We start from the raw sequence: 22,323 nt of genomic DNA on the forward strand, positions 1-22,323 counted from the left end.
GTCTTCCAGTGAGCTTCCTGCCTGAGTGTGGATGTGAACCATAGAACACTGGGTTCTAGTCCAACACTAACCATTACATGCCACTGGTTCTTGTGTATGTTTACTCAGAAGTAAGTCTCACTGAGGTTTTTAAAATTATATTTATGTGCTGAATGATTGCAAAGGTTCTATGATAAAACAACAGTAAAACTGATTACATACAAAATCAACAGCATAACTTTTAAATGCATAAAAGCACCACTAAAAATTTAACAGATCTTAAAACTCCAAAAATAGCACATCTATAAAGGTTTTAAGATTTAAATGTTTATCACGTAATGGCAAAAATACTGGAGCAAGGGTAGCCAGCGTGGTGTCTTCCATCAGCCTCAGCCAGCATTGCCTGTGAAGGACGATGGGAGCTGTAATCCAAAAAACTGCAGGGCATCATATTGGCTACCTCTGGACTAGAGCGTAGGCACCAAACAAGATTTGGGGGAGGGGGCATTCCACAAGGGTACCACCAGTGAAAAGGCCCCCTCCCCTGTTCAGCAAAGTCAGCTGGAGAAGAGCCTCTGAAGATCTTGAGGTCCAGGTAAGTAAACAGATCTGGGAAAGACTCTTGACTGCAACCCTGAAGCCATTGCCTGACAGTAGTCAATGGACTAAATGATCTCACTTGCTACAAGGCAGCTTCTTATTTCTTCCTGTGCACTTGCATCAATAGCAACAAGAAAGAGGCTTGTGGCACCTAACAGATTTGTAACAGCATCAGCGTTTAGAGTGTTGGACTAAGATCTGGGAGACCAGGTTTAAGTCCCTAATCAGCCATGAAACTCACTGGGTGATCTTGAGCTCTCTTGTCACTGTCTCTCAGCGTAACCCACCTCACAGGATTGTTGTGAGGATAAAAAGCGGAGGCGGAGAACCACCTCCTTAGAAGAAAGATTGGATAGAAATGTAATAATAGGTAAACACTTAGGTAGCAAGCTGTAAATGCTATACTGTAAACGCAGCAAGGCCAGGACTAGCAGGGGAAACGAAATAGCTGGCCGGCCTTGTGTACCTTGTGTGACTCTAGTCTAGTCTCTCCCGGAGGGAAGGCTGACTCAGAGAGCAGGTTCTTCCTCTCGCTGCGGGAAAGGCGGACTTGGGGTAGGCACACTGGCAGCAAGGTGAAGCCCTGCCCCGGAGGGAGGGACGGAGGGAGAAAGCGACGGACCGGGAAGGACAGCTAAGCTAAGCAAACGAGAGCTGCATAGGGAAAGGAAGAAGCGGTGGTAGTCGCGCCAGGCAGGTGGAAGTTATCTCTTCTGTGGTGGGCTTGGCTTGTGAGCGGACATGGGGCGCTCTGGAGGGCCGGGCTCCTTGGGAGGGGGACGCTTAGGAAGGGCGACGAAAAGGGACCGAGTTCTACGGAGTCTGGATTCTGAGCTAACCGAACTGTAAATGCGGAGTTGAAGGAAGTCAGGGAGGCCCGTCTGGGGCGCTCGTGAAAGTGTTTTCTTTCTGCTTTTAGGCAGCGGCTATAGGAAAGATTCAAGTTTTGGGAAGCGCTACATACTCAAGTACCCTCTCTGATGTGCTTTGGGATTGGTCATGCTGCTGTTATTGTTATAGTTAGTTGATTTATGTACCGCTTGTATGCCAAAATGGGCTTCTAAGCAGTACAGCATAACTTCAGTGATAAAATAATACATAATGAAATTCCAAATTACAATTACAACATTAACACTTCCTTCAAAGTGTAGGGGGGAGCTTTATTTATTTAACATTGGCAGAGTTCCTGTTCCTTTAATGTTAGTGGTATAGGGAGACATTAAACTGGCTGTGGGTTTGACCAGTATGGAGATGGCAGTGATGAACAAAGCTGCCCTTGTTGAATTTTTTGTTGGGCATGCAGCTTTTAAAAAACTGGAGAGAACCCTGCTTGAGGTGTTACTATATGTAGGTGATAAATTCCTTGGTGTTTGTGAAATTATGAAGGGCTTGCAAACATTTATTCTTTGAAGCCCTAAAATAATGTCTGCAAGGGTATCCATTATACAATTACCCAGCAATGAGGGATGTTTTACAATCTTGGACCCACCATGAAATGTTAGGGCAGGTTTTTGCCAGGTACTAATGTAAATAAATATGAAGAATTGTATAACGGTGTATGATATAAATATAAAATCCTTGCTTAATTATGCAGCAATATGGGATGTTCTGCAATCTTGGATCCACCATGAAATGTTAGAACATAGGAAGTTGCATTATGATTCGGACTGTTGGTCCATCTAGCTCAATAATGTCTGCACTGACTAGCAGAAGTACTGCAGGATTTCAGACAAGGATCTCTCCCAGCCGTATCTGGAAATGCAGCAGATGGAACCTGGGGGATTTTCTGCATGTCCAGTAGGTGCTCTACTGCTGAGCTACAGCCATCCCCCTACCAACTACATATGTAAATAAATACAAAGATTTTGATCCTTGTGCAAATTACAAATATAAAATGCTTGTTGTTGCAAATATAAAACTAACAGAATGTTATTCTAATGAGAAATGAGCAGTGGGTAAAGCTTTTTTGTTGATATATGTGTAACTGCTTGCTAACCAACCAGTCTCTTTCCATAGCAGCCCAATTCTATACAGTTAGGTGTGTCTAAAGCTGCATAGGATATCATGACTTGAAGCACAGAGATTTGGGCAATAACTAGAGCATAGATGCATACACAATGTTACTCATGACTTGGTTCATATAGCAATATTCACATAGATGTGGGGAAGACAAGCTCTTCCTGTTGCTACCTAACATAGTCTCTAAAGGTTAAGTAAACAGAAATTCCATTCTCCTTAAAAATCAATAAATCCTAAATGATTTAGTAAAGTTCAAATGTCCATGTGTAAAAACAGCATAAGAATAAATTTTGAATGAAGAGAAATAAATGTTTCCTCATAATGTTATTTGCTAAGCAACCATCCATAAGTATTCAGAGTTCCTTTGTGAGGACATCATAAGTTACTGGATTCTATTAAAGAGAACTAGGAAAGCAATAACATAGGGTAATATGTATGACTCATACACAAACTAGATTCCACATGGATCCTGATGTGATTTCTGCAATTGTTGAATTATAAGTTAAACAATGCTTTCTTTTTACTACATTTTAAAGTAAACAAAGTGGCTGGGTGTGTTTGTGTTTCAGCCAGCAAGGAACAAGATTATACTGATATGCTTTCAAGTTGTTGGAATCTTATTTTGCAATAACTTTCCATTTTGTATTCAGTGGAAACAAAAGAAGTGGCTAATTTGCAGGAAAATGCTTCACATATTTACATTATTTTGTGGACAAGAAGCATGGGTTATTCAGGAAAATCTTATTAATATGAAAATATGAATTGCTGCAGAATTGAGGCGTTTTTAGTTTTATTCTAACTCTAAATTTTTATAAATTTATTTTCCAGCACAACTTTACCTGAAGTGTTTGTGTTTTAAAAAAGTACATTCCACTTGAAATAAGAAGCTATTGTGTTGCCAATGAGTGAAGCAGTCTCATTGCAGAACAAACGGAGGGAGACCTTGGAAGGTGAAGATGATGACATGGCATATGGAGATCTGGGAAATGGACTCAGACGACATAGTGATATGTATGAACCAGAAAGCTTCAGTGTGCACCCAGGTATGCCTAGAAGAGGGTCAGCGAGAAAAAGCTTCAGTCTGTTTATGTTGTCGAACAAAGGAGAAGACTACGATGCAGCAATCTGTCGTTGCTCAAGGTGTAACTGCTTGAATGACAAGTTGGTCAAAAAAAATGGAATTAATGGGTTTCGTAGCTGCAGTCGACAAAATAGCTCTGGTAAGGTTTTAGTTTGATGTAAAAGTTTGGACCATTTCGTATTTTGCATTCATACAATGGGGAAGTGTTGCTATCAAGAGACTTCATTCATAAACCTCTCCAGGATCAGGAGTCTTTGTAGCAATGTCAGTCCCACAGAACAACAAATACAGAGCAGCAGATGATACAGTTACTAAACCAACTAAAATGTTGGTTGCAAGTTTCAGTTACACTGAACGTTTCACATGTCAGGGTTCAAAGCAAAAATAACAAATGCAAGATATATGCCTTGTGGATAGTGTTGATCCAGTTGTGTATATCTTGGGGGGGGGGAAAGCATGCTGGCTTAAACTGAGGCTATAATAATTGGCTTTCAAATATTAGACCTTGCATTAGTCAATACAGACAAATGCACACATTTGCACACAAATTCACAGGAGGCAGTATTTATGGCTTTAAAAGTTGTACACGGGGGACTGGTGCATCAGTCAGTATACTAAGCATTTCTTTGTTCACTCAGCCATTAGAGTGCTAGACTTTGAATAGCGTGGCCTAGCTCACAATCTCCAACCATGCAGGAGATTAATGTAGTCTCATAGATCTCTAAAGCCACAGTGTACAAAAGTGTTACTTGGATTTCAATGTGAGTGAAAGTTGTTGGGTCTTTCCAGATAACTGGATTATTGGTCAGGAAATATAGAGACTCTTTTGCAAGATCAAAACACCTTTTCCGAAACCAGTGTTTCCATTTTGTGGGATATCACATTTTTCAAATACTCTCACAATAATTGGATGTTGCTGGGAAAGTATTGTTTCCTTCTTCGAGATAACTATTGCTTTCACTGCAAACTAGAGTTCTGTGTGGACTATGATTATGCAAGTGTTGCAGTCAGTTATTTTGAAATTTGTTCTTACTGTTCCCTTTTCAAAAAGAGGCCAAGTGCTCTATGCTATACCACTTCTTTACTGTGCCATTTGGTGAGTGTTCCACCTGCCACTTTACTTTTTTTTTTCATGGAATCTCCATCCATGAGAGTGCATGTGTCCAAGTTTTTGTTTTCTTTATATATTTCTTGAAATAGTTCCCAGCACCCGTATCTGCCATGGAGACAAAAAATCATGTGGCTAGCCATTAATAAACTGGTGTTGCTTTCACTTTACATTTTGTTCTGTCTTTTGCATCTTGATTTTCTTCCATCATTGGGAGAGGCCTAATATGATTTTTTTCCTCTTTCCAACTATCAGTCACTATTTGTTGAAAATGATATTAATAAGGAGTGCATTAAATACTTTCTACAGTATGGTGTAGTGGTTAAGGTGTTCGACTACAACCTGGGAGACCAGGGTTCAAATCCCCACATAGCCATGAAGCTCACTGGGTGACCTTGGGCCAGTCAGTGCCTCTCAGCCTCGTGAAAACCCTATTCATAGGGTCTCCATACGTCGGAATTGACTTGAAGGCAGTACATTTACATTTAAATAAAATTGCAGAGGGAGGGGAAATAATCATAGTTTTGTGAAGCAACCACTGTGTTAGTTTTAAGTTTTCTTTTAACATTTAAATAAGCACTTAGAATTTAAATAAGGGTGTTATCTTATTAGTTTTAAATCAGGACACTTTTTCTATTATGAATTCACACAGAGTCTAACTCTGAGGCATCAAATGAAGAATTAAGGCAGCACCTTCAAGAAGCTGAAGAGGTAAGTGCCTGTCTTGATAAAACTTCATTTGGAATCTTTCCTGAGAGAGGGTGGAAGAGCTCCTGATTCTGCATACTTGGCAGTCTACAAAGACTGTTTGTACAATGTAACGGAGAGTCAAGAGGGTCAAATCACTCCAAAACACTTGGGAGTTGTTTAATAACACAATATTAGAAGCTCAAGTAAAGTTCATACCATAGAACAGGAAAGGTACCACCAGGAGCAATAGGATGCCAGTGTGGTTAATGAACAGACTGAAAGAAGCTATTAGAGGCAAGAAGATTTCCTTTAAAAAATAGAAGTCTTGTACAAATGATTAGAATAAAAAGGGACACAAACTCTGGTAAAAGAAATGCAAGAAAACAATAAGGGATGCTAGAAAAGAATTTGAGGAGCACATTGCTAAAAACATAAAAGCCAACAACAAAAATTCTTTAAATACATTCAAAGCAGGAGACCCTCTAGGCATGTGGTTGGACCCTTGGATGTCAAGGGAGTCAAAGGTGTGCTAAAGCACGATAAAGAGATTGCTAAATGAATTCATTGCATCTGTCTTCACAGTGGAGAATATAGGGCAGATCCCTGTGCCTGAAATAACTTTTCCAGGAAGGGAGTCTGAGGAACTGGAGCAAATAGTGATGACGAGAGATTAAGTTCTAGGCTTAATAAACAAAATATAAAGTAACAAATTTCTAGGTCTGGATGGCATCCACCCAAGAGTTCTCAAAGAACTCAAATGTGAAATTGCTGATATTCTAACAAAAATATATAACTTATCCTCAGATCCACCTCCATACCTGAGGACTAGAAAGTGCCCAATGTAACACCAATCTTTAAAAAGAGTTCCAGGGGGGATTCCAGAAATTGCGGGCTGGTTAGACTAATGTCTGTCCCGGCAGAAAGTATTGTTAAAGATAAAATAACCGGGCATGTTATCCAGAAGAGCAAGCCTTGCTGAAGCAGAGCCAGCATGGTTTCTGCAAGGGTAAGTTCTGCCTCACTAACCTAGCAGAGTTCTTTGCAAGTGTCAATAAGAATTGTATTGCCCCGGCCGCAGGCTTTCAGGTTTGAGAGATACCAAGGAAATGATAAGACAGATTCTAGGTTTGCTTACAAGGAGATTTATTGAGTAACTTTAGTGTACACATGTACCCAATAAGTAGAACAGACTGCAAGGTCTTGCACACAGCATTGAGCAGTCTGAACGCCTCACTGGGCATCAGCAGTGACTTATATAGCAAACTTATTGGCAAGGCACAATGATGATGGATAAATGATTAATTGCTATCTTACATCAAACCATTGCTTCTTAGCATAATACATGATTAATTGTCCTATATCAAGACAGGCATCAAAAGCGATTCTATTTGCAAATACCTACAATGATAACAACTCATGGCTACTATCTTTGAAGCATCACAGCATTTGATCTGAAGCATCATAGCACTTGATTGATTCTTATTTGCATAAGTTCAGAGTGAGAAGGCATTGAACTAATTAGGACTACTAACAAGCAGATCATCTTGACCTCTTAGAGCTACTCTCCTGGCAGCACATCAGACCATTCCCTGACAATGCCAGCTCATTAGCCCCTTTGATAAGGACCAGGTAAGCTCGTTAGCCCCTCAGATGAGGCTTGGAGCTACTCTTCTTGGCTGCACATCAGACAGTAGCCCCTCCGATGGACCAGGTGAGCTATGAGCTAAGCTAACTGTACACATTGACTGTACTTTGACCATTCTGAGTAAGCTTAGCAGTTATAGAATAAAAAGCGAGGTCCTCTTGTGGATCAGGTGTTGGTTAAGTAGCAGGAAGCAGAGAGTAGGAATAAATGGACAGTTCTCCCAATGGAGGGATGTAAAAATTGGAGTCTGCCAAGGATTGGTATTGGGACCTGTGCTTTTTAACTTGTTCATAAATCATCTAGAGTTAGGGGTTGGCAGTGAGGTGGCCAAGTTTGCTGATGATACTAAATTGTTCAAGGTTGTTAAAACAAAAAGGGATTGCAAAAGGACTACTCCAAACTGAGTGAATGGGCGGTAAAGTGGCAAATACAATTCAATGTAAACAAGTGTGAAGTTATTCATATTGGAGCAAAAAATCTTAATTTCACATATACACTCATGGGGTCTGAACTGGTAGTGACTGACCGGGAATGAGACCTTGCTGTCACAGTGGATAGTTTGATAAAGATGTCGACCGGACTTCCCAGGAGGATCGCTCCGCCTGTGCTTGCCTCTAGACGAGCTCTCGTCTCAGAGGAAGCTTTTTCAGTTTTAAAACCAGTGAGAAGAGTTTTTTGACTGGGAAATTTTTCTCCCAGGCAAGGGAGAAACTTAGAGATTACCCACAGAAGTTCCGTGGTGTTTGTTGGGGGCTGGAATTCATTAGGAACGTCTATGAACGAAGGTCTTGCCAGCAAGCGTCGGACGGAGCCAGGGGATTACATGCAAGCTCTAACTGATTAAGCGAGACTTTTTTTTTCTTCAAAGAAAAACGTGCTAACAGGCAAGCATCCCACTGTCTATTATTATCTAGCTTAAATCGTTACACCAAAAGAGATTTGTCAAAAGAATCAGCAACAAGAATTCCTGGGTGAGTTATAACTTTCTCTTTTACACTCGGGACTAGGAGGAAGAAAATAAAAAAAACCCTATCTTTGTTTTTATTGCAAAAAGCTGATATAGAATTGAGCATTATAAAGATACAAATGGATGAGGGGCATCTGATTTGAAGAGAGATAATTTGATTTATTTGATATTTGAATATTATATGTCTGGGACTATTTTTTCTGGTCTACTTCTTTTTAACGAATCTGCTGATTCTTTATGCCACTAATTATTTGGATGCTGTGAACTAAATTTGTTTTGCATTTTTGGACACATAAGAGATAAGGCAGTTTGTGCTGTCTAGAGGACTGATGTCATCAGGTTTGGAAGATTAACTCCTTTGTGACTGGAAAAAGAAATAAACTGTTCTTTGCTTGGGAATAGTGGCTATATTGGAAATATGTTTCAGAAAATAATGAATGAGATTAAGCTAATGAAACAAGAGATGAGACAGAGCAGACAAGAAATGAAAATTGAATTTGGCAGAATGAGACAGGAGCTGATAGAAATAGAGGATTCTACGAGAAAGGAGGAAGATGGGACCAAAGATATAATTAGACAAATAAAAGGAGATGAAAGAAAAATTAAAGGGAAGGTTCAAGCCCTGGAGATTGGAATAGATTTATCAAATATGGACTTGGAAAAAGATTTGGATTTTATGGCTGTGATGGATCCTGGAGACAAATATTACTGTTTGGAACCCAGCTCTGTCCCTGAAGGAATTGGTGAAGAGATTGGAGATAAAGATATCATCGGTTCGAAAAAATTCCAGGACTGGAAGGATTTGATGGAATTTGAAATGGAGAAAGTTTACAGAATTAATTCCAGATTTGTGACAATGGAAAAACTTTCAAGAGATGTGCTAGTGCATTCTGTAAAAAAGAGGAACAGAGATGTGGCTTTGCAACAATATTTCAGTGATATGTTCAGAATTGATGGCAAGGAAATATTTGTGATGAAGGAAATTCCTATCAGACTCTTATTATATGACTATGACAGCAAGATTATTGGGTGTGCAAAGATGGAAGATGGAAGATGGAACCAACACGGATAATGGAAGAACTATTGAAATTACTGGACTTAGTAGACTTGAAGAGATGGATCAATTGACATGCCTATTTGGAGAAAAATTGATGGATATATATCTCAAGGTTTGGAAGCTTCACTTTGACTTTTTGTGGAAAGAATAAAATGATATGATGTTAATGTGATACCAATTAAGATAACCACTGGAGGAAGGTGATTTTATAATCTATTAAGAGACAGGTTTGTTATATATTATAGACTTATAGCTGATCTACGATAAATCGGAAGTCAATAGTTTTTATTGTATTAGTTATTAATTTGTTCTTTTTCTTTTTGTTTTTGTTTTGTTTTGTTTTTGAAAATTTGAATAAAAATTAATGTTAAAAAAAAAAGATAAAGATGTCGACCCAGTGTGCGGCAGCTGTGAAGAAAGGCAGATTCCATGCTAGGGATCATTAGGAAAGGTATTGAAAATAAATCTGCTGATATCCAGTGCCATTATATAAAACTATGGTGTGGCTGCATTTGGAATCCTGTGTACAATTCTGGCCACCTCACCTCAAAAGAGTTGGGAAATGTTCAGAAAAGGGCAACCAAAATGATCAAAGGGCGGAGCGACTCCCATATGAGGAAAGATTACAGCATCTGGAGCTTTTTAGTTTATAGAAAAGGTGAATAAGAGGTGACATGATACAAGTGCCCTTGCACTTGGGTCCTGCAAGCTTCCTTTGGGAATCTGGTCAGCCACTGTGAGAACAGGGTGCTGGATTAGATGGGCCACTGGCCTGATCCAGCAGGCTCTTCGTATGTTCTTTCTGCCCCTTCCTTTCTGCTATACATCTTTGTCACTGTTCACCCAAGAGCCCCTGCTGAGGTTCAGGAACCCTCCCGAACAGTTTGGGATATAGTATCGGAAGGGAGCTGTAGCTTGATGGAGAAACTGGGAAAATTGGAGATCCCTCCTCTTGCACAGGCAGAAGTACCTTTCACTCATGTAAGGGGCTCTTTGTATGCTGCCCAATGTTTTTATTTACTTAACTTGAATTGCTTTATCCCTAGGAAATAGAATTTTTAAAAGTTGAAATGGAAGCCTGTCAAAGACAACTTGAAGCCAAAGAGCAAGCATTAAAAATTCTGCAGAGCATGGTAATTTTTTAATTTTTTTTATCTCATAACTAAATTTGCATAAAGTATATAATGTAGCACCTTCCTTAATCAAACATATGTTTTAATTTTTATATGATCTGTGAGACATAATATTTCAACTTTTGTTTAATATATTTCTCAGGCGGTGCTGGATAAAGCCACTAGTCATACTAAAGCAGTATTTGAGAAAACAGAGCAACAGAAGAGAGCTTTAGAAAAGGTAAGAATATACCTTATTATTTCTGTCAAGAGGGAGAAAAAAATTGGGGTGTGCTGCATGGGATTCCAGCCCTAAACCACAATCCAGTAAAATTAGGCATTTTTATAGCCATTGATTTCAATGGACTTAAGCATGCCTAAGGCTGCAATCCTCAATACACTTACTATTCAGTAAGAACCACTGAACACTGTAATTTACTGCTGAGCAAACATGCATAAGGTTGTGCTGCACATTTTTGTTGATTTGTCTTTTATTTACATACAACAGATATATTAGCTTGCTAGAAGACTTATGAGAAAACATAGATGGGGGTAATTCCCTAAGCCAGAGAATAAGTGTTAAGAGCTTTTTCTTTGGAGAATGCTTGCATATACAGGACAATAAAGCAAATTCCATCTATTAATCAACAGCTCATTCATTATCTAACTATGCCCATTTATACTTAATTTCCACTTGCAATTTCTTTGTTTAGTCCTTAGTTAACAAAAACATTTTAGGACCCTCAACATGTATTTTTGATAACCTTGTGTGTTTGTGTCAGCTTCCCTAAGAGCTGATAAAATCAGTGTCTGATTCTTAATACTTTGGTTTCTTAAGGGTGGATACTAATTTCCCATGTTGCTTTCTTTACCCAATTCTAACAACTTGGGAGATTTCAGAGCACAGACTTTATGTTCTTCTCTGGTTCGAGCTGGTAATGGACACTGTGTCCACAGGTTTTCAATTTTTTCTCCACAGTAGGGAAAACTAGCAAGTTGATTTCCAAATTAATGCAGTAGACTGATTGTGTGAATGTGTGAATAGAAAGAATACTTCGATAGAAACAAAGATAGTTTTCTGCTTAGACATTTTGCCTTCCATCAGTAGTTATTTGAAGTTACTAACTCAAACTTTTTAGACAAACTTAATTGAATAGTATAACTTTTCATTTGTTGGTAATTTAGGTAGGTGTCTTGGACTGCAGTACTAGATTGCCTCAGGAAAAGTGGTCAGAGGAGCAGTGAGTGCACAGTCAGAGGTGTTTGAGCATTATTACTGGCCAGCAGAACATGCAAGCTGTCTTGCACCTTGCCTTTTTGACCAGTTGATTGGTTGCAGTAAAAACATTCTGAATACTGCTAGTTGTGCACTACCTACTTCTTGCCAAGCTAAAACAAGATTATATGATCCTGGAGAATAAATCTGAGCAATGTAGTCATGGGATGCAAAGGAGGGAATTAGATCCAGCTTACTACACTAAAAGTACAATGTTTAGAATGTGAAATATTGTCCTGCTATCTTCTAATATTAACATTTTACTGTTTATAGGAAATAAATGTTCTGCAGTGGGAAATCAAAATTAATCAGGAGAAATTTAAAAATATAGAGGAGTCTTGGGCAGAAAAATATGACAGGTATATATATTTTCTGAAGTAATGCCTCAGTTTTACATTATATTGAAGGCATATCCTTAAGGTATTCAACACATGTCACTTGTTGCTGTTGTCAACAGAATATATTGTGAAAATGCTGCACTTAAAGAAACACTAAAATTGAAAACTGATCATGTTAAAACACTGAAGTCTGAAAATGAATGTAAGTAAGCTCTACTTTTTCAGATCTTTATCTTTTTTTAAAAAAAGTATTACTTATATGCAAAAGAGCAAACACTAATACTTTTTGGGAAGTGTACTATGTTCAGTTTATGACGCAAAATATATTAGTCAGATTTTTATTGTTTGTAGCCAAAAGTCATTGCATTGTAACTCACAAAAAATAATCAAGGTACTCCAACAGTAAGTTTAAACATATACACTTTCAGAAATGTAAGTTGTCAAAACTTAGCACTGTAAAGTTCCCCAAATAATTTGGGCTGCAATCCTAACCCCATTTACCTGGAGTAAGCCCCATTCAATTCATTAGGGCTTGCTTCTGAATAAATACGGTTAGGATTGCACTACTAGATAGCAAAATATATTGGTTATTTTTGGCTCAAATTCTTAATCAGAACAGAGGTCCAGATATACCACATGTGCCATTGCTTAGTAGGTAAGGAGGCCATGCTATTTTGAATATAATGAAATGGAGTAGAAGGCATACTTTCTTAAGTCTTAAAATGTGATTTCAGACTGATAGAATTTGAACTTCATATAGTGTTAACAAGCCTAAGGTTGAAATTGGGTGCATTCATACCTGGGAGTAAGCCCCATTAAACACAGTGGGATATAGAATTTTGTATGTTTCACTGACACAGTTAGCAACAAGATTAACATCACTCTGTACTCATAAAAAGCCTCTAGCTGTGAAGTTGAATCCTGAAAAGCCAGAGGTATTATGTGTTCTTGAGTCTCGGAGTCTGTTTTGGATGGGGCTGCACTCCCCTGGAAGGAGCAGATCTGTAGCTCTGAGTACTCTCCTTTCAATATTGTCACTGAAGGCTCAAGTGGCCTTGGTGGCTAGGAGTGCCGATTTTCAGCTCTGACTGGTTCACCAGCTACAACCCCTTTTGGAAAGAGATGATTTGGCCACTGTATTCCATGCTCTGAAAATTTCCAGACTGGACTATTGCAATATGCTGTGTGTGGGCTGCTCTTGAAGATGACAATGTTTAATAGCATAACCCCTGTTTTAAAATAGCAGCACTGATTGCCAGTTTTTTTCCAGGCCCCATTTGAGGCGCTCACATTAGGGTTTAAAGCTCTCAGTGACTTAGGCCCCAAATATCTGAAAGACCGCCTCTTTCCCTACAGACCCTCTTGGGTGTTGACTGATAATGGGGGCCCTCTGCCACCCTCAGAAGTTCAGGGGGTGGGTAGACCCAGAGAGGGCATTCTCTGTGGCAGCCCCTAAGTTGTGGAACTCCCTCCCCACAGAGGTGCGTCTGGCAACTTCACCGTACAGTTTTCAGCGAATGCTGAAGACGAAGCTCTTTACCCTGGCCTTTGACACCTAAGTTCTTTATTTTTAGGATCTACCCTATTATTTTATTGTAAGTTGTTTTAAATTGTTTTTAAAGAGGTATTTTAAATTGTTGTAACCCACCATGTGACGTTTAGGAGAAGGATGGGTAAGAAATGTAATAAGAAACAAACAAACGATAATGATACTTTAATCATATCTGAAATAAAATATTGTTAGGTAAATGTGATAATGCAGACAGGTTGTGCTTGTTCACGTATTTATCAGAGTGCTGGAAGGTCACAGCTCCCATTCCCAGTAAAGCATAACAAGACTGGTTAGGAAGTGGGATTGTGATTTAGGCCCTAAGTGTACACACAGGGGAGGGTTCTGGGGGGGCATCATTTATTTATTACATTTCTATCTTGCCTTTCCTCCAAGAAATTGATGGCAGCATACATGGTTCCCCTCCCCTCCTCACACACACACTTTGTCTTTAAACACCTCTGTTAGGTAGCTTAGACTGACAGACAGTGTCTGGCTGAAAATCAGCTACTGAGTTTCGTAGCTGAGAAAGGATTTGAATCTGAGTCCCCCCAGTCCTAGTCTGACACTCCGAAAGCCAGTGATGGTGTAGTGGTCAAGTGGTGTAGTGTATGGGTTTCAAATATTGCCTCTTGCAACACTCATTGACTCTTAATTTCAGGAATAGCTTATCCTGAACCTTTTTCAAATGACAGAGTTCAGTCCATGATAAAGAAGAATAGTGCTGTGGACCATATGTAAAGTGCCCTTTTCTCCTTAATGTGTATTCACAACCAGTTCCACAAAATCTGAGAATAGAAAAGTGTCCAAGGCAGAGATTGTAATTTATAGGCAAATTTGAGCTCAGTAATTAAGCACACAACCCAGTACATGAGGAATCAAACCCATTTAAATTTGAAAATTACATCACTGAGGATTTGAAGCAAGAGAGTCTGATTTGAAGTTTCACAAACTATTCCCCTACCCCCATATTGAATTTTATAGTTTTGGAACAACAGCACTTGGAGATTCTTGCAATGCTTGATGTAAAGCAGCAGAAGATTGTTCAGGAAAACATGTCTCTTAGTAAGACTGGTCTTACAGAGATTACTGGACTTGAAGTACGTATTTTAACATTGCCTTATTTGGGTCTTTTGCTGATACTTTAATAGAACAGTTATATTAAAAGCAAGTGTTAAAAAACCTGCACAGTCTTTTAAAGACTCACTGATGTATTGTGGCACAAGCTTCATAGTCACAATCTATCCAGTGAGTGGTGGCCATATACGTATTGGCTGAGAGAGAATGGATACACTTTTATAATTAATTTTAAGAAACTCTTTTTACATCTTTTTTTTAACAGCTAAGTTTAAGTGCTTTGGCCAAAAGATGGTATATAAATAATAGTGCACTGAAGCTTTGGAGTTATATAGCAAGTTCCTAGTCTGTTGCCACCACTGAGGAGTTGAGAGCTACCAATCTAAGTTTCAAGAATTTCTTGGGATTCAAATACATAAGGGCATTAGGCAGCAATATCAAAATCAAGTCTGAAGAAAAATATTTGAAGGGGGTCATTAATTAATATATTAATAAATTAAAAATCTACCATTTCTGGCGGAAACCATTCTTTTAGTGAACTTGTACAGCAGCAACAAAATCAGCCTGAAAAATTCTAATCTTAATTATAACTCTGGAAGATTAGGGATGAGTAGGCATGAAAAAGTAACAAAAACCTTCTATCTCCATCCTTAACTGATTAGAAGGAAACTATATGGAACTTATGTAGTGATGTAGATAGGTTGCTATGACTAAACAATAAAGTATTTAGACCTAGTGATTTGGCTAAAGGCTTTATATGGAAAATAAGAACAATTAATCAATTTCTTATGGTGGTGTTGAGGTGTAATGTGCTGTACATGGAGCTGCCCTTGAAGATGGTACAGAATGCAGCTGCCAGGTGCTGTGGGCACCATTGGCTGGGCAACTATTACACTAGTCCTAAAGGATCTTCACTGGTTGCCAGTTTGCTTCCAAATCTAATTAGAGGTGCTTATGTTGACATATGAAGCTCTGAACTGCATTGGTTCTAAATATCTGAAGGAATGCATCCTCCTGGATTAAGCTATTGAGATCGACAAGTTGGGGAGCTTACTCACAATACCACTGCCCAGTGAGGTTTGGGGCCAGTGGGATGTAGGAGGGCCTTCTCTGTGGTGGCCCCTGCCTGTGGAATGCCCTCTGCTCCAAGGTGCATCTTGCACCACTATATGCTTTTTGTCAGCAGGTGAAGATGCACCTTTTTGCCCAGGCCTTTGGGAGAGGTTAAAGCAACGTCTTAAACAAAAATTCTGACACAGCTGTACTATTGTTTAATTTTAGTTTTAACTGTAGTTTTAATTATTTATTCTGTTATATTTTTGGTCTGTATTATTTTATGTATGTACTTCACCTACGACTATATGGTCACCGTAGGACTATATGGTTAAATTCAAATAAATAAATAAAATGAAATGCTCTTGTTTCCATTTCCCTCAAGTTCTAGTTGGAGAAAAGGTTCTGCAGGCACTTTTAGGGAGATTTACTTACTGTGAGATGGATTGGAGAAGTAATGGAATGTTGTTGGGGGTAGCATGGACATAATTTTTTCCCTGATTCCCCGTGCACTCCCTGACAATCTGCCCCAAGACTTGGAGGACACTCTGGAACAGAGTAGGAGATGGCTCATGAGGGAGAAGGGGGAACTGGGGAAAATCACTTCCATCTTCCATGAGTGGGAGCTTCTATGGATGGCAGTCCCTTCCAGCATTTCCGAAAAGCTGCTCTGGATCCAAGCCAGTGACATAACTTGTGTGAAGATGTATCAGTCCACTCTGATTCTATGTATTGAAAAATAGTAATGGTGCACATTTGAATTTGAAGCTGGCAGTACTTGGAGCCTGCACTTGCAATGGTCCTGAGGGGGAGCCATGCTCCTGTGCAAAGATGTCAGTGGCAACCCGAAAACAACAGCTTCAGCTAAAACAAGAGGTATTTATGCTTGGATAGAAAGCAGCATTGTTGTGCCTTTTTTAATGAAAATTTGTGGAAAGCACCTGCCATATAATAAAACATTTTAAAATGTTGCAAGTTTTATAAAACAATGGTTTGGCAGCTGATATATCAATTCATTTTCCTTTTTTATGCTGACTGATATCTAAAACTTCTATTAGTAGAAGAAGATAAATAATAAGCCCATGTATATTTTAAACTTTTACATTTTAGACAAGGGTAGCCTATGAAAACATAGGCTTGGATGGATCCCAGGGCTCTTGCTCTGATGGAAGAAGCTCCTCTGGACCCAAGCCCATGTAATTTAGTTACCATTATCTTGTGGACAAATCTCCCTCTTTTTTGTGCATCTTCTCTTTAGCGTAAATGCTGAAATCCATTCATACAACTAGTTTACTAAGATAATTAATTACTTCAGCAACCGAGGGCAGACTTGGGGTAAGGATCCAAACACTTTGTCTGGGTTTGACAGGCTATCACTGTTTCTAGTAGTCAGTGAGTCTCTGCTTTCTTGGTTACTGTTCTGCGGAGGGAAAAAGTCTCTCTCTCTTTCCCTTTCTGTGCCTACTGCCCAGGAAGGGGTGGTAGCTGACATTATACAGCCACAAGAGTGGCTGTATACTATAGCCAGCATGGATTTTTCACATTCCGCAATGTTAAATTGGAAATAGCCCCCCATGCCATTCTGATGCTTCCCATAAGCTCATTTCAAAACAAAACCCATCCCCATTCCCTTCCAATCCCCTCCTCTCCTTCCCCCTCCCCAGTTTTACCTATCTTAAGCATGATTGCACGGGAGTAAATACCATTGAACTCTATAAGCATGCAAATGATCAAACCTGCCCTCCCCCTTCATCCCCTCCAATCCGCTCCTTCCCTTTTCCCCTCCTCTTCCTCATATTTCTGTTATTTGAGCTGATTGCAGGTGTTGCCACCACTCACCATATGCTCAGAGGCACATGTTACCAAATTCTTCCAAGCTACACAGAAAGTGGATTCGACTGTGAAATAACAACCCGAATGGTGTTTGCATTTTGCCAAATTTGTAGGGCAGTACAATATCTCAGAGAGGAAGTCGGATCTCCTGCTCCCCTGATGCATTCACTATAGCTGCCCAATTTCCCTGCTTTTTAAAGTTTGATAGAAATATCTGTTGGCTATAGGTACGTTCTTAAACTGCGAGGGGTTTTTGCCTATTAGTGAATTTATGTTTGTAGCCACTCTTGTTACCCCTTACTATTGATTCTGTGTCCTAGTGCAAGACCAATTCCATTGTAAACAAAGAATTTGTCTCCCTGTGTTGCCAGTAGCTTTTTTTAAAAGTTGTCACTCTTGTGGCAAAATATACTATTCCCTGCTGGTTGTTAGAATTAAATTTTCTGGTCACCTGGTGACTGCGTGTGTGTGTATCTCTGCCTGAGATGGAGAAGCTGTATCAATTTACTGTAACTGAACTTCTAAAAACAAAACCAAACCAGAATGTAGATTTCATCCTCTCCCTCTCTCTCTTTATTTTAACACTAATTAAACCTTCTCTTAATTTAAAAACAACACAGTTTGAACTTCTGAAGAAGAGTAAAGAAGAAGCATATATAATGGCAGATGCCTTCAGAATTGCATTTGAACAGCAGCTGATGCGGAGGAAGGACCAGGCTCTGAGACTTGCACAGATGAATAAGATCCGCAGAAAAGAAACTAAACTATTAAACTGGAAAAGCATAAAAGAGGATGGTAATTTTTTCCATGCTACGTGATTCTCAGTGGTGTTGGAAATAACCCAGATTTACAGGATTGTTTTGAATGAAACCAGTTGTTTGACATCATACCCTTGATGACCTGAATTTTATAGTAGCACTACTACTACTACTACTAAAAATTTATCTGTGCTTATTGTGCTGCATGCAAACAGAGTAGTGACATGGTCCCTACCAACAGCACTTAAGGCAGGTTCATGCATGTTAATTGCTTGTTTATTGCACATGTCATGAGGAGTAACATGCCGATGAGCCATCACAGATAACAACAACATGGATAGAACTTTTATACATCATTTCAAAACGCAATGGTCTTGTTCAAACATCATAGCCAAAGTTGAAGATATGTTATTGGAAACCTTCTGAATCTAACTTAAACAGGTCTGTACAGGGAGAGTACTGTGAAAAATTATGGAATTTCTCTCCAAAATGGGGGAAAAAACTATATGCTGGATTACGTCCACTAAAATAAAGCTAAGAGCAGAGTAGGAAGCATTTTTCATACACAAGTATAATTTGCATGTGGCATCCGTCAATAAGATAAATGTGTAAGGCTATGATTGCAATCTGCTTACAAAATGAGCATTTGGAATGATGGGGGAGGATTAATTCACCAGTAAGTGAGTTGTTAAAATAATAGTAATATCAGTTTTTTTAGTTTATGTAATTAACTCCCAGTTTACAGTAGCTTTTCAAGGTCCTGTATACATTTCTTCTCTTCCCATTCCTTTATTTTTGCCTTTCTGATGCTGGCTATTGCAAAGACAGGATACTGGGGCATAATAATAGAGTATAAATAAGTATTTTAAAATTAGGATTCAAAACATTTTCTCTGAAGATCAGAACATTTTGGTCTTCATCATTAGCGCACCACTCTTTTGATTACCAAATCAGAACAGAAAAAATAAAGCAAAAGGTTCTACAGTTTTACTTAATTTTTTTCTGTTCTGATTCGGTTCTGTTATAATTCTGGATATTAAATGTAGCAATTATCACCAAAATCAAATGTACTTATATATTACAGATTGTACAGATTTGTATTTTCATTTGCCATAAGCTACAGTAACAGCCTTAATTTTCTCGTGGTATGTTTGTTTTATGCTTAATTTTATTTGAATATTTAAATTGTGTTACTTTGGTGGCTGTTTAGAAAGTCCCAAAGACCAGGGCTTAAATGTGTATATCCCTTTCCCCCTTAGGTGTTTTCACATTTCAAGGGAATAGAAAAAGCTTGGGGCAAAAGTTGATGGGCATGCTTTCTTCTGGCATGGACAGCAAGAAAGCAGAAGAATTGGATAATCCACAGGAAATCATTAGGATGCTAACAGACTTGGTTGGTAGCTTTTATATGGAGTCACAAAGAACTTACTAATGGTGTTTCTTTATCTCTGAACAAAAATGTCTACACATTGCTTATTTTTTGTTTCTTAATTTTATACAGTTAAATGATAAGGAGGAAGCTTTGGCTCATCAGAGGAAAGTAAGTTATATGCTTGCTCGTGCATTGGAAGAAAGAGAAGATAGTTTGCAGCACAATAAAGAAAATGAATTTTCAGAAGAAGAGCTTGCTGTTAGGAGCAATCAGTACAGAAATGATTCAGAACCCCAAAAGTTGGCTATTCCTATATGTTCACTTTGCCAAACATGTAGTGTTCAAGATTGCTCCTGCTCTGTTTCCAACACATCTCCCAGCAGAATGCTGAACTGTACATCTAAAATTTCATGTTCCCCTACATCTGAAGAAAATTATGTGCATAAAATAGAAAACACAGTTGATAGAAACTGAAAATACTGATCGGTCTAAAGGAAAGAATAGAATGTAGAGCCTGGAGGAAAAAATGACAGAGGCAACACACCTCCTTAGCATTTCCTTAACATTTAAGCTTCACGTATTTCACTGAATGCATGGAGTTCTTGTGTGATGGGCTTCTCCACTGCAGTCAGCATGTGGGAGTTTTTGTGTGCCAGTGGAACCCCTGGATTGGACTATCATTCTATTATCATAATTCAGGAAATCTTTTCATTAAAATTATTTTAGGCATATTTCACCATTTACATAAGTATTTTATATACTTAGATATTTGTAAATGGTTTGCTTGTAATCCCTGTGTACTTTATTTTGTGAGAGAGTTCGGGGCAGATGCATTTTTAAAGCCCTATTTTGCAATCAAATGAAAAAGCTTTTATGCTGTGGGAATAATTGCTCCGGGATAAGAGTTAATGGGTTGTATGCAGTTAAGTCATACTTCTGTAGACCCATTGAAATTAGTAGACCTTTAGTCCATTAATTTCCTTGGGTCTATTCTGATGTATGACTTAGTCGGATACAATCCTATATTAGCTTTTTCTATGTTGACCATAGTTAATAGATTCCCTGCTATTTTAAGAATTAAGTAATAGCATTTATAACTTAACAATGTGTCATACTAAGTGTTCCCCATTACAGTCAAGCTTCTTTGACAGATGGTTCTTAACATGCAGTAATTCATCTTCAGCTGCAGAGAGATTAAAAATATTTATCCACACAATTTCCAGTTCTTGCACTATTTTAACAGCATTAATATGCCCTACAAATTTATATAATGAGACTTGTACTCTAATCATATATTCATTACCTCTAAGTGGACTCTTTTAAATTGTTGGGGCCTGTAAATATTTTGTAGGATCACAGTGTGAACTGGTGGTTATTTCAGGCTCTGGATTATGATCTCTGATTGCTTTATCTAGACGTCCTTCAAATAACAAATTAAAAAAGAACTGCTATATGTATCCAATATAATGAGATAAGATTTGATGCAGATTAACATGGCCTATCTTTTGATTGGAAATGAGCTGCATGACTGCACACTCCATCCCCAAGCCCCTTTCTTCTTGGGCATTGAATTCTCCCTGTCAGCCTTATCTGTGGATGAGGGTTTACATTTGTACCACTCTTATCCTGAAAGCTACCTTGGGCATAGTCCAGATGTTTGCCATATAACCTGTGGGGCTGCTATTCAAGAACACATCTACAGCTGTCTTGGGGATAGAGTAATTGTGGGGTTTTGGGTCACAGTCATTATAGAATTAAGGGTTTATTTTAAAAAAAATCATAGTTGGTTTAATTCACTTATTCTCTACTTTTTTTAAAAAAAGCATTTAAATTGTGCTGTCTTAATAAATCCTTTGATATGACCCAGTTATAAGAGCAGGATTTTTCAACTGTAATGTTTGAAAACTGATGCTGAAATGTTATAATTAATTAATTTTTATTTATAAAAATATTTATAAACCGTCCCTCATACAAAATATCAGGGTGGTATACAACAAAATTTAAAATACAATTAAAACAATAATGGGCTCCTGCTGGGAGGAAGGGCGGGGTATAATTTAATAAATAATACATAAATACAGAATGCTCAAGAAAATTATTGGCTCATCTTAAACATTTAAACCACTGAATAGGTCTGTCATATAAAAAAAGAGATCCTTGAAAGTCAAAAGGGAGACTGCCAGCCAAATGTCTGCTGGAAGAGTATTCCACAGCAGGGGAGTGGTGGCACTATATGCCTGGCTTCTGATATGTGGGAGACAACAGTGTTCCTTCAAATGATCTGAGTGATTGAGCTGGGGTATAAGGGCTCAGATGGTCCTTAAGGTATCCTGGACCAAAATTGTTTAGGGCTTTGTATATTAACACAAAGACCTTGAACCATATGGGCAGCTAGTGCAGATGTTTTAGCAGAGGTGTCACATGCTGTCAGCCATCTACCCATTGCCCTCATCAGCAGTCTAGCTGCTGCATTCTGCACTAGCTGGATATCAAGCGCAAGGGCAGCCCCACATACAGCACACTGCAGTAATTCAGTCTTGAGATCACCAATGCATGGACTACAGTGGCCAGGCTATCCTGATCTAGATATAGCCCTACCTGGCATACCAGCCAAAGCTAGTGAAAGGCACGCGTAGCCAGAGAGGTCATTTGGGCCTCTAATGACAAAGATGTGCCCAGGAGTACTGTCAAGCTACGTGCCTGCTCCTTCAGAGGAAGCATAACCCTGTCCAGAACAAGCAACTGGCCTATCTTCTGAACATAGGAACACCTATCCACAATGCCTTTATCTTCCCAGGATGCAAACTCA

General features: G+C 38.7%; 1 protein-coding gene across 8 annotated transcripts; it reads left to right on the forward strand.

Annotated features, from left to right (window-relative positions):
• Positions 1-1,055: 1,055 nt before the first annotated feature.
• On the forward strand, positions 1,056-21,376 carry CCDC125 (coiled-coil domain containing 125). 8 transcript variants are annotated; one of them, XM_061621557.1, is made up of 12 exons: positions 1,056-1,134; positions 3,427-3,818; positions 5,440-5,498; positions 10,193-10,279; positions 10,422-10,499; positions 11,808-11,893; positions 11,992-12,074; positions 14,406-14,521; positions 16,320-16,427; positions 18,005-18,179; positions 19,402-19,535; positions 19,644-21,376. In XM_061621557.1, the coding sequence occupies exons 2-12, from the start codon at positions 3,500-3,502 to the stop codon at positions 19,986-19,988; spliced, it is 1,590 nt and encodes a 529-aa protein (XP_061477541.1). In that variant the 5' UTR covers positions 1,056-1,134; positions 3,427-3,499; the 3' UTR covers positions 19,989-21,376. The 8 variants fall into 8 exon arrangements, with proteins under 8 accessions (XP_061477541.1, XP_061477534.1, XP_061477506.1 ...); XM_061621550.1 differs by lacking the exon at positions 1,056-1,134 and adding an exon at positions 1,162-1,297; XM_061621522.1 differs by lacking the exon at positions 1,056-1,134 and adding an exon at positions 1,162-1,276.
• Positions 21,377-22,323: the final 947 nt, after the last annotated feature.

The sequence above is a fragment of the Rhineura floridana genome, chromosome 1 (genome assembly GCF_030035675.1).
Source record: "Rhineura floridana isolate rRhiFlo1 chromosome 1, rRhiFlo1.hap2, whole genome shotgun sequence".
Lineage (NCBI taxonomy): Eukaryota > Metazoa > Chordata > Lepidosauria > Squamata > Rhineuridae > Rhineura > Rhineura floridana.

Coding starts and splice junctions, on each gene's coding strand:
- CCDC125 (XM_061621557.1), top strand. CDS start 3,500: ATGAGTGAAGCAGTCTCATTGCAGAACAAACGGAGGGAGACCTTGGAA. Junction 3,819..5,439: donor CAGTCGACAAAATAGCTCTG/GTAAGGTTTTAG, acceptor GAATTCACACAG/AGTCTAACTCTGAGGCATCA. Junction 10,500..11,807: donor AGAAGAGAGCTTTAGAAAAG/GTAAGAATATAC, acceptor TACTGTTTATAG/GAAATAAATGTTCTGCAGTG.